Genomic DNA, 12,461 nt, shown 5'->3' on the forward strand with positions numbered 1-12,461 from the left:
CACTTTTGTCCACAGTCTTTGCTGCTGCAGAAGATGCCTAACACTAACTGCTCCAGGCCTTTTAGTCTTCCAGAACAGACTTACGTGTGTGTTTTCCCTTAAATCCTTCTCCCTCCCAAAACCCAAGAGGGGAAGTTACTCTTATCTGGATATCTCTAAATGTTCTCTCTCTTTTCCTGGGCAGCCATCAAAATCCGGTCTTTTGTCTTTAAAGTTCAAAAAACTTGTCAAGTAGATGTTTGTGCTTCCCTGATTACAGTCTGTTTTTGTCTTTTCTATTTTTTCTTTCTTTCTGTGCCCTTATTAATCACACTTTGGACTTCCATGCCCTGTTTCCCAGCTCCGGCAATTCTTTTGTAATGTTAAGTTTGAGGCCCTCAGGGTTGTGTTCACAGGGTTTGCCAGTATTCAGGTGCCACACTCAAAGGTATTTGTCAATAACGAAATGATTCTGAAGTTGGCTGCTGTCACTGAAAGACAGTTCAATCATCCCTGTCTCATACACCACCACTGTATCACTTTTATTAGCAGGGCATTTTCGTCCTTTTATCTTTTCACCATCTGGCCAGTTCTAGCAGTCACTGGTTTTAATAAATGGACTGGAAAGTAACAGATACAAGGGTTCTACATCACAGAAAGAAATTCCGTTTTCATTTGATGACTATGAGCCCTGGGAGAGAGAGAGAGTAGATTTGATAGAAGAGTCAAGCCAAGAGGTTGGTTTTCCCTCTAGACTTCTTTGCATTGTTTGTTTGGGTTTTTGTTTGTTTGTTTGTTTTGTTTTGTTTTTTATTCTGTTTTGAGACAGGGTCTCATTCTGTAGCCCAGGCTAGTCTGCCTCAAACTCTTGCTTCCTGAGTGCTGGGATCGTAGGTGTGAGCCACCATGACTAGTCAGAGGTTTAACTTCACTTCGTTGTTTGAGACAGGGTCTCACCCTGTAGCCCACACTGGCTTCAAACTTAATATGTATCCTAGGTCACCTCTGAACTTGCTAAATCCTCCTGCCTCAGTCTACCAAGTGCTAGGAATACAGACATGAGCCATCATGTATGGTGTTTTTTTGCATTTTTATTTTTTATTTATTTTTTGGGGGGAGGTTTCGAGACAGGGTTTCTCTGTGTAGCTTTGCGCCTTTCCTGGAACCCGCTCTGTAGCCCAGGTTGGCCTCAAACTCACAGAGATCCTCCGGGCTCTGCCTCCCAAGTGCTAGGATTAAAGGTGTGCGCCACCACCACCTGGAGTTTTTTTGCATTTTTAGAATGGAAAAATTGTTTTATTTTGTGGTCATAATCAAGTCTTTAGAGAATCAGTCTCTGGAATCCACAGGAAGAATTACATGCAGCTAAAAAGCGCCTCAATGCCATTGGGCTACAGAGATGGACAAGAGCACTGACTACCGAGTCACAATTTTCTTTCATGTTTTCTCAGACACAGATGCTATGGTTAGAGCTGGACTTGAGGAGGTTTTGTCCTAAGCAGCTAAGAACACACTGGTTTCCATGCCAAGTCCAGAAATAAATCCTAGGTGATGTTTAGGTTCTGCATGGAATAAACAGTAGTCTAGGAAGCAAACAGCCCGAGAGCCAGAATGATAACAGACTGCGGGTCAAAACAAGGATGTGCATGTGGATAAGTGTGCTCTTCCTTCCCATCACATAGTGTCAACACTCTGGATGCTGTCACTGGGGCAAAGGAGGCGCCAAAGAGTGAACTAGCTCAGAAGTTACCCACCCACTTCGAAAAATAATTTGAAAAAAAAAATTTGAAGAAACCACACATTCTTTTATTGGCAAAATAAAAAGAACTTATAGGTAGCTGTTACTTGATCTCAATAAAATTATTATAAATATATCTGAATATTTTTATTCCTGATTTATAAGCATTCAATCCTTCATACCAGCCAAGAAAAGCTATAATTCAGTAAATAAACTGTCTGTTCCTACAGGTTTTCTGCTAAATATGATTAAACTAAGACACATCTAAAGGATCCATGTGGAGAGGTATAAAACAGTTACTTCAAAACCAGTCACCGAATTGTCAACATTCTTGTTGCCTCTGGAGCAGAGAACACTCCAGCAGGAGGCAAGGAGTACAATGTCCTGACTTCTAGGCTCACTGACAGAGTCTGTCAGATTCTGCAGAGGCATAAAACTGGTAAAGGCTGCTTCTAACCTAGAGTGAGGCTGGACTACTTTTTTTTTTTTTTTTTTTTTTTTTGGTTTTTCGAGACAGGGTTTCTCTGTGTAGCTTTGCGCCTTTCCTGGAGCTCACTTGGTAGCCCAGGCTGGCCTCGAACTCACAGAGATCCGCCTGGCTCTGCCTCCCGAGTGCTGGGATTAAAGGCGTGCACCACCAACGCCCGGCCAAGGCTGGACTACTTTTACAGCCCAACACTGTAAAATACAAGGTGTCACTCAGAAACCTCCTATGTTTCCTCTCTCACCGTGACGGCCTAGCGAAGGGGAAAGGCTGCAAACTACTCACCTCCCCTGGGAACTCCACTTGTCCTTCTACCCAGTACAGAATAAAGACACCGGGCTTATAATGCAATGTGAGAATTAACATGGATGTGCAGAGCCACAAGCAAGGGGAGGCACAAAACTGAACCCCAGGCTCAAGGGTCCCCATTTCTGCTTTAACCACTAACGTATCTGACTCATTCCTGAATATATATATATATATACTGGGCACTAGGCTGCCTGGTCCCTACATCTCTGGACCCTGGTAATTACTCTGGGTAATGTGCATGAGGACTACCAATGTGACATGAAGCCAGCTCTCCAGTTCAGGTCCATCCTGTCTAATGTGACCTGCAGCATAGTAGCATAATGCTCAACGGCCTCCTTAGTGTCTGCTTGGTCCCAAGCTAAAGAGAGACACTGGGTTTGCAGGAGTCAGGACTTCTTCCTGGGGTGCTCAGCAGTCAGCATACAACCTTCCTCCCATAGTTACTGCTCCTTCCTGGCAGGCAGGCCCTCTGCAGACTCCCCACAGGTAGGAAAGTGGGCTGGCTTCCAACATCTTAGGCCGGTAGCAAGTACTGGGAACAGGCACTCCTCTGAGCCTGTTCTGCAAATGTGACACTGTCAGTGATTTTTACCCTGCTCCTCAGGTCTCAAACTTGGTCACACATCTGCCTGGCAACTGGGAAAAATTTTCATAACTGCTTTCAAGGCTGCTTTCCCAGAGGTGGGAGGGTGAGGAGTCTTTGGTTCTATCTGTTCATGGTTATGTTCAGGTTTAAATTAAATAATAAATCCCAATGACTGACAGTGTTTACAGTGACATATAGTAAGGGTTTAGTACACTGTGGCTGTTGCATTATTACAAATACCCGCTTCAAGTAGTCTCCTTTTTGCATAAGAGAGTAAGTCACGAGGCTTGCTGAGGGTTAGCCCATCCACTGCCTAAAGGAAAACGGAGAGTGGGGTGAGACATCCGCACTCCCTTTCTTCCTCTTTCACAGGCAAAGTGTCTGCGAGGGAGTCAGACACCTACCAGGAAAGTCAACATGGAATGTTTTCATGACCGTGGAGTCACAGCTGGTAAGTACTCCATTGGCTGTGTTGACCCTAACTGCCAGCCAAGGGCTGTGGGCCAAGCTGGACAGAAGGGCATGAGTCTGAGCACATGTGAGCTGTATCAAATTGTTGAAGTTGAAGCAGATTTAAGACACTATATATTCTATTGACTATGTCAACTGAGTGACCCCCACCACCAACTGTCCCCAACACCATGTGCCAACATGCTTGGGGACCCTGCCTATAGCCCACAGCACTGCTGTTCAGAGTCCAAGGTCCTTCCCCACAGTTGCTATGTCCCTCAGAATGGCAGGGAGCAGCTGGTGGGCTTGGGCCACATGTGCTATTTCTGTGCATGGCATGTGAGTATACAGTAAGTCAGACCAGGATATGAGTCAGATCATATCAAGTGTTGAAAGAAACTGATCTTCAAAGCATACTAGAAGCATCATGCCAAGCATCAGCACCACTGGGAAGGAGTTACAGTTTGAAAGATACTTGTAATTATTATACAAAAGAGAAACGCTGAGAATATGGAAGGTGAACATTGTCTAAAGACCTGCCAGTGGGGAAAAAGGGGGGATAAGGTGGAGGTGACACCCTAGAACCCCTAAAATTTTGTGGTATATCAGGGTCACATATTTCTTCAGAATATTTAAGCCAGTCATGTGGGGGCAGTAAATGGGATAGCTCAGAAAAACTATAGCATTTGGTTTTTCCCCAAACAATTCACCAGTCTTTTAGATTAGTGGTTCCAAACTGGTGTGTGTGTGTGTGTGTGTGTGTGTGTGTGTGTGTGTGTGTGTGTGTGTGTAGCTGAAAGTTTTCCTGTGTATCCCGCCTGGTCTGCAGCCACTCAGACCCAAGTAAACACACAGAGGCTTATATTAATTAAAACTGCTCAGTCATTAGCTCAGGTTTACGACTGACTGACTAGCTCTTAAACTCAGCCCATTCTGTTAATCTATATGATGCCATGTGTTCTGTGGCTTTACCCATGTGCCATTACATGCTGCTCCCTGGAAGGCAGGCTAGCATCTCCTGACTCAGCCTTCCTCTTCCCAGAATTCTCCTTGTCTGCTATCCCATCTATATTTCCTGCCTGGCCACTGGCCAATCAGAGATTTATTAAACCAATGTACAAAAGCATTATCCCACAGCATATATGCACATGCACTTGGTCACAAATGTGCATGTGCATGCCCACACATGCGGCAGTCAGAGGAAACTTTGGCTGTCATTTCTCAGGTGCTATCTATCCTGTTTTTTGAGCCAGAGTCTCACTGGCCTGAGATATATAAGACCCTGTCTCAAATGAAACAAAACAAAATCATCTATGAGTACTGAGCTACAAAGCTTCACTAAAAACAAACAAACCCTAATGCTCTTTGTAAGAATGAAAAAGTGTTAATACTGTGACAGCCACATTATTAGTTAAATAAAATACCTATGTTCCTTTCATTAAACCCATGGAGACCACTATGGCAAAACTGTCAGTTGTAGAAAACATTTTTGATCATTGTATTTCCGCTAGAAATTATATGTTTAGATATGAAGACTGTTGTGACAGCATTTCTTCACACTCTAACTTGTTTGAATTCTTTGTAATAGCTATTATTTTTATAATAGAAAAAAACAACAACAACAAAGATCTTTGTGAGAGAAGACCAGTGTAAGCCTGGTTTTTGTTGTTTTGTTTTGTTTTTTCTTTTCTCTCTAATCGTCAGATTCTGTGAAGACTCAAGGTAGCTAATGGCACTGTTGAATGTCCCTGCCAGAATCAGCAAAGAACCACAAGATGAGCCTCGGGAAGGCCTTAGCTCAGGCAGACCCAGCTCTCTGTGAGTCCACAGAATGCCAAAGGAAGGAGGATCACTGGCCACAGAAGCCCTTTCAATGCCAGCAAGCAGCTTGCATGGACTGAGCAACTACGCTTTTGCTTCCTGGACTGTGAGGAGTTCACCGCTGGTCACACACATAGCTGACTCCAGACTGGCTGCCAATCAAGTTTGGCATGCAGGGTTTCACTGGCATGCTGTGCAAAGGGCTGGGAAGCTATTAGCAGGAAGTGACAGCAGCAGAGCACCTTGGAAGCATGCTTTCCTTCAAAGGGCAGAGTGGGGGAGGGCTCACTTGACCCACCTCACAACCATAACCTTGGGATCCACCCTGAACTCTTCCGGCCAAGCATTTCTTGTCTATGCTGCTGTCCCAGGATCTGTCCTATGACCTTTTCCCTGGAAGTGAGGCCAGAAGGCAGCAGTATACCCATTGAAACCACAATGGCCAGGTCTGGAAACAACTATCAATGACCATGGCCTTGTCTGCCAAGGCCAATGGAATCATGTCATTGTCCAAGCACTTTCTGCTCTTCCTACATACCGGCTCTTTCCACAGGAGTTTCCTTTGAGTAATCCTTACTCATCCTTCAGGTCCTGGTTCAAATGTCACTGCCTCAGGGGTGCCTCTTTCCACACTCCCATACAAGGCCAGGCTCCCTCATATTGGGTTGCAGTTCGTGGTGTTTCACCCAATCCTCATTTAGTTCTATGACAACATGAAGGATGTCTGCTTCGTTTCTAGTTCACCAAGGACAGAACCATGCCTGTTTCTGCTGGGTTTCCATGCACAGGACAGTGTCTGCCTAGGAAAAGCTTCCCCTCGGCAAGATGCTTCAAGGGCTCCTGAGGTGAAATCCACACCAGAGAGAGGAATGTCAAGTGTCCAAGTGAACAGTTACCAAGGGGTATTCCCCTCTTGGGGGTGGAGATTCACCTGAGCTTGGTACTAGCTAAAATGGCAGAAGCTATGACCCACCTCACTTGTTTCTTGGGGCTTCCTTGGCTGCCTAGGATACTATGGGAGGTCCTGGGCTGTGGCTGTCCTGGAGGGTGGGGAGAATGGGGCAGGAGCAGAAACGCTCTGCTCACAGTTGAAGGGCCTCAGACAGCTTTGGAGAGGGTGGGGCCGCCAGGGCACTGACCTCGGCTAATGCGCTGCTTCTCCCCAGACAGGATGCCGGGGCTGTCGATGATGCTGATGCTCTTCAGAACCTGGTTGGGCAGCTGCGAGCACATGAATCTGGAAGAGAAAGAACAAGGTTGGGGCCAGAAACTGGACCTTGCAGAAGTCTCTTCTAACTGTGGGGCTCCGTGGGCTCTATCCTCACGGTATCTGTAAGAGGGAATGAGGAGGGGACAGACAGAGGCCAATGAGGCCTAGGAAATGGAGTGTAAAGCAGGGCTTGCAGGAAATCGATGGTAACTTCACTGGGACCATGCAGAGAGGTGTGGGGAACTGCTGCAACCCATGCTACTTGCCATTGATGCCAGATTGTCGATTGTGGTTTTAGCTAATATTTATCAAACACTTGGGCGTTTTACAAGTATCACCTACTTTGGTCCCTAATTAACGTCCTTCCATTGGTTTCAGGGAGGTTAAGTAGCTGAGTCCCTCCGAACCTGGCCTTAGACTCAGTCTGACGAGCCTCCTGTCCCTACCTTGCCCAAGCATCCTAAGCTTCTGCTGCCTCCTCTAGGGTGCACTTCTGGGCCAGAGTAGCTGAGTCTACCCTATACTGTTCTGCAGACTGCTAGAGGTCCTAGGGCCGAGGTCCCTTTCTGATGCCCCAAGGACCCAGCATCTAGTCCAAAGCCCCCTGGGCTTCAAGTTCAGCAAGGGGCAGGTACCTCGGGGTAATATCACCCCTCAGATGCTTAGGAGTCCTAGGGGTGCCCTGAGAACAGGGAGGGGTAGAGTCAGCAGAGGTCCTGACTGAGCATCTTCAAGGCTCTTTCCAGCTCTCTCTCGCCTGCCTCCTCCTTCTGACCATGGTCCCTGTTGCTCGGCTTCCAGGCATTTGCCCTAACAACCGGGAAGCAGAGTGGGATGGAAGGAAAATTTTGAGCTGTGCTCTAGCAGACTTGGGCTCAGAGTCTGTTCAGCTTTGTCAGTAAACTTCTATTAGCCCTTAGACAAAGGCCTTTCGCTGTGGCTCGTTTCCTTATAAGTAAAAGGAGACAACTAAACTAGAATCTGACGTGTCCTTGGGAGCTCTCCCATTGTGAGCCAATGAGTAATAGCAGGAAGCACTTTGTTACTTCCACCCCAGGCAAAGAGCCTGGTTTGGATCTTTGTTAGGCTTGTGTATGTTTTAAAGGGGGAAACAGTGCCTCTCCTCTTCCTGTTTTAAAAGCTCCTAACTTCAGTATCTGTGTGGGCAGAGGCTTGGAAACACTTGGGAACAGCTCAATTCTTCCATTCAGTGGAAATGGTGGAGATTACTCAGAAAGTAAGCATGCTGGGAATGCGGGACAAGGAGGTCTCACAGCCTCCACAGCTGTGGTCAGAGCAGCCCTGTGTGCAGGAAGGGCACCCAGACCCAAGGTGCTATCACTGACATTCATGAGAACTGTCCTTTAAGGGGCTCTGGACGACGTAGTCACACATCTTTTTCTGTAGTTGCCAATCAGCTCAGGAGGTGAAGGAAAGGCAGCTCTTTGAAGCACAGATTAGTTATGACATCGTGGGGTCTTGCAATAATGTGTGGCTGCAGGAGACAAGCTAGTACCTCCTAAGTCAGGTGAGCAGAACTCAGTGCATAAAGGTGAAAATCTCCATAACGTAAAAAATAAAGCCAAATACATGTAAGAGAAACCTTTCATTTACTTTTCCCTCTGGCCTCTCTTGTACCTCAGTCTAACTGCCCAATATGAGCAGAGCAGGGATGTGAGCAGAACACACAGGGACCACCAACACCATTTGTTAAGTTTCCAGAGAGAACTTGACTTTATTATTCTGCTCTCTAGAACTGAGGGAGAAACAGAAATCTGAGCACAACTCGGCGGTGGACACCATTTCTTGTCAGTCTATCCTGAAACAGGTGGCAATGCTGTACCTCTGTGAAACTATTTTACACAAACTGTTCCCACAGGGAGGCTGATATTTCTCCAAAACCACAAGCTCACACTCGGTATCAATTTTTCCAAAACACAAAATCCCTAGATTTTAGTGTGAGGCTAACAGAAGGACTTAAAATTCCTTCAGTGCTCACCCCTGGAATGTAGAGCAAGAGCATGTCAACAGCTCCCGGGTCACGTGTGTGAGCCACAGAGCAAGAGAGGGTAGCGCTGAGCTGTCTTCACAGAGCAGCAAGGGCAGCTGCCCAAGACAAGGAGACTAGCCGGGCTCCAGGGGACCAGAGAAGGAAGGGGCTGCTGAGGGAGGCCGTGTGTGCAGGACCAGGCTCCACTCCATCAGAGAAACTGTAAGGGGTGTGGCAGGGGCAGGAGGGCAGGGAATACAAACAGTAAGAGCACTGGGCCCTCAGGGTGCCACAGCAGCTACTGCAAGGTTAGGTCTACACACGTGGGCATGTTCCTAAAACCACATTCTACTGTAATCAGGAGCCCCTAACACCAGGAGGGCAATCTGCCACTAACCTTTCCACCCTGAGAAAGGAATGTGGAAGGCAAGATCTGTCGTGCCTCACCGCAGGCAGGTCTGGCAGTCCCCAGCTGCAGGTTTGGGCTGGAACATTTCCAGACGGATTTCCCTCTTTCCTGGAGTGGCTAAATCACCTGGCCTTCTCTATTTCACACAGAAGACAGGTGTGCTGCAGAGATCCAGGGCATCTCGCAGCTCCCACAGGTCCCTCCCGCTGACCGGATGAATTTTGCTTCCCAAGGGAAAAGAAGGACACAATCAAGATCCTTCACTGGACCCCCAACTCCACGTCTGGGGAAAGTCAAGGGTAGCAAAGGGGCAGAGGATGAAGAAAAGGCAGGCATCAGAAGGTCTCAAAGCAGGTCACCAGTTCTGCCTCACAGGAAGACAAGGAGGTAAAAGTAGTAGGTTACTTAGAATTGCCACCCAAAGCTAAAATTCTAGGTTAATGATTAATGTTTAAAAAATAAATTTGGGCTGGCATGATGGCCCAGTGGGTAAAGGTGCTTGCAGCCACTTCTGATGACCTGAGTTCAATCCCCAAGACCTACATGGTAGAAAAAGAAAACTAGCCGGGCAGTGGTACTGCACACCTTTAATCCCAGCACTTGGGAGGCAGAGCCAGGCGGATCTCTGTGAGTTCGAGGCCAGCCTGGTCTACAGAGCGAGATCCAGGACAGGCACCAAAACTACACAGAGAAACCCTGTCTCGGAAAAAAAGAAAAGAAAAAGAAAACTGATTCCCACAGGTTGTTCGGTGACCTCCACACATTCACAGTAGCAAGTATGGCCAACCCTCTCCTGATAAAATAAAATATATATAAAATTAAAAAACTAAATTGGTGGACTGAGCATTGTGAGTCACACCTGTAATCCAAGCACCTGGGAGACCTGGGAGGTAGAATGGGGAAAATCGGGAGATAGAATTATCTTCAGCTACATACTGAGTTTGTGGCCGGCCTAAGCTACATGTGACTCTCCATTTTTTTTTTTCAAAGCACAAAACAAAACAAAAAAAAAAAACTAGACTTGTAAAAGAATTGGCCAGCACCTTAATACTGATTCTGATTTTTCAATGGAACAATTCGGTTTGTAGTAATTGTGGTAATAATAACACCAGCATTGACCATGTGCCAGGCCTGCTCTACTCTGTGTGTTCCTAAATTAAATCTTTACTGCGATCTGAGAGGCCTTACAAAAGGGCAGACTGGGGCTTGGGAGGGCCACATGCTCTCACTTGTCATAGCCCACTGGTGACAAGGGACAGAGCTGAGGCGGAAGCTGGCAGTCCTGGGCGCGTCTTAACCACATGGCTGTTACTATCACGGCACACACTGGAATCACTGCTGAGTCTCTACCACACTCAGGGTAGTGCCCTGAAAGAAAGGACTGACGCGGCACTGCCCTGGAGCTCCCGTGTCAGCCGGTGTTCTACCTGATGGTGTGGAGGGTTAGGTAGTGATGAACAGCAGACAGGAGGCGTGGACTGGGCAATCTCACCTGCACAGGCCTCTAAGCCTCTCTGTGCAACTCAACCAGGTTTGTTACCAGCTCAATCACAACAGGAAGGGGGCACAGAGCATTTCATACTTCCTTTGATCGTGCCTGCTCACTAATGAGTGCAACCCCAGAGATTACAGGATGCAAACAGAAAATCTACAAAAAGACCCAAGCAACTAAATATCACACAGCCCCACTATAAATGGTTGATCTCACTTTCCAGTGCCAGGAAGAAGTGATGTTCACAGCTAGACTACATAAATGCCCCTCTCTCAACTGCTATGGAGGAAAGCCAGAAGGATCTGCCCAAACCAAGGGAAAAAGGTGCATTTTCTGAAATGGCAGAACCAAAATCATACAGGCAGCTGTCAATCAGGAACACTGGTTTGGGATCTGGAGAGATGGCTTGGTGGTTAAGAGCTCTGGCTGCTCTACCAAAGGACTTAGGTTTGAATCCCAGAACCCAGATGGTGGCTACAGCTCCAGTTCCAGAGGATCTGCAGACCTCTTCTGGACTCTGCCAGCACCAGGCACGAATGTGGTACACAAACACACATACAGGTAAAACATCCATATATATAAAACAAAACAACAACAACAAGAACCCAAAAACAAGCCGGGCAGTGGTGGCACATGCCTTTAATCTTAACAGTTGGGAGGCAGAGGCAGGTGGACCTCTGAGTTTGAGGCCAGCCTTACATCCAGAGCAAGTTCCAGGACACCTAGGGCTACACAGAAAAACCCTGTCTCAAAAAACCCCAAAACAAACAAAAAACCCCAAACAAACAACAACAACAAAAAACCTCAATAGATTGTAGCTGGACATGGTAGCACACATTTTTAATCTCAGCACTCAGGAGGCCAAAGCAAGTGGATATCTGAGTTTCAGGTTAGCCTGGCCTATAAAGGGAGTACAAGGCCAGACAAAGATACATAGTGAGATCCTGTCTCAACAACAACAACAACAAAAACAAAGGACCAATGGTTTGTGACTCAGAATCACTAAGGTGAAAGATTACTGGGAAAAACTTAAGGAATTATGGCAAATGCGTGTGTGTGTGTGTGTGTGTGTGTGTGTGTGTGTGTGTGTGTGTGTGTGTGTGTATGAGGTAGGGAGAGAGAGAAAGAGTGTAAAATAAATGAATTTCTTTTGTGAAAAAGTTATTTGAAATTATACTAGATGCTAAAACTAAAAACAGTATCTGAGGCTATCTGTATTAAAAATACTGCTATTTTTTGAAAAGTACACTGAGGGAAACTCACAGCATCTAATTTATATGCAGACTGCTGGAGGAAAATGTCAGGCCCCAATCCCTGATGCTTCTGAACTGACTGAAGACACTGGTGTCTTTCAGGACTCACATGTAGGGTGCTGTGGGCAGTGTCTGTTCCTTCTCTGTGAAGTCAACTGCCTCCTGATACATGTTGGAATATCAACTCATGCTCCAAAACTGGGTGCTGTGGGACTTCCCTCAGATGAAGCAGCTTGGTGGAAAGAACTTGAGGCGGGCCAATTTTTAAAGCCTCATTTCCATCAAACTCATTTTCGTTCTAAACGTAACTCCCCCTTGTGCTGTTCAAGTACGCTGTTTCCTAATTCAAATTGTCATTTCAGGAATTCATCTCCATTTCTTTGAAATGGGTCACTGATCCTTTAGTCTCTCAACAACCAGCCTAGGGGACTCAGGTCCCCAAGGTTTGCTTAATGGGGAAGTTAGTTTCATCCTCCAGGCATCACCTGACTTGAAGCACCCTGTGAGATATTTAACTCTTAAAGACGCCCTGGGGAGCAATGGCTGAAGTCATCAAGACCTAGGGAGAAAGCTCTACCCAGAAAACAACTGGTTTTCCTTCCTATTACGTCTTGACCTAGTTTCCAGAAAATGTGTCATGCTAAGAGTTCCCGCCTTTAGCGCTAACCCTGCTGTGTCCCAGAGGGCTGCTACAATCACTATAATCGTGCTCACTCGCAGGGCGCGCGCAAACACACACA

The 12,461-nt window shown here is 46.5% G+C and overlaps 1 protein-coding gene across 1 annotated transcript in view; it reads right to left on the reverse strand.

Annotated features, from left to right (window-relative positions):
- Nucleotides 1-12,461, reverse strand: part of Ehd4 (EH domain containing 4) — a 71,664-nt gene that overhangs the window by 38,983 nt on the left and 20,220 nt on the right. The window contains exon 3 of the mRNA XM_028854395.2: nt 6,507-6,604. Within this exon, the coding sequence (XP_028710228.1) occupies nt 6,507-6,604 (98 nt within the window). The remainder of the gene's footprint in view (nt 1-6,506; nt 6,605-12,461) is intronic.

This window comes from Peromyscus leucopus, chromosome 4 (assembly GCF_004664715.2).
Source record: "Peromyscus leucopus breed LL Stock chromosome 4, UCI_PerLeu_2.1, whole genome shotgun sequence".
NCBI classification, from domain to species: Eukaryota; Metazoa; Chordata; class Mammalia; order Rodentia; family Cricetidae; genus Peromyscus; species Peromyscus leucopus.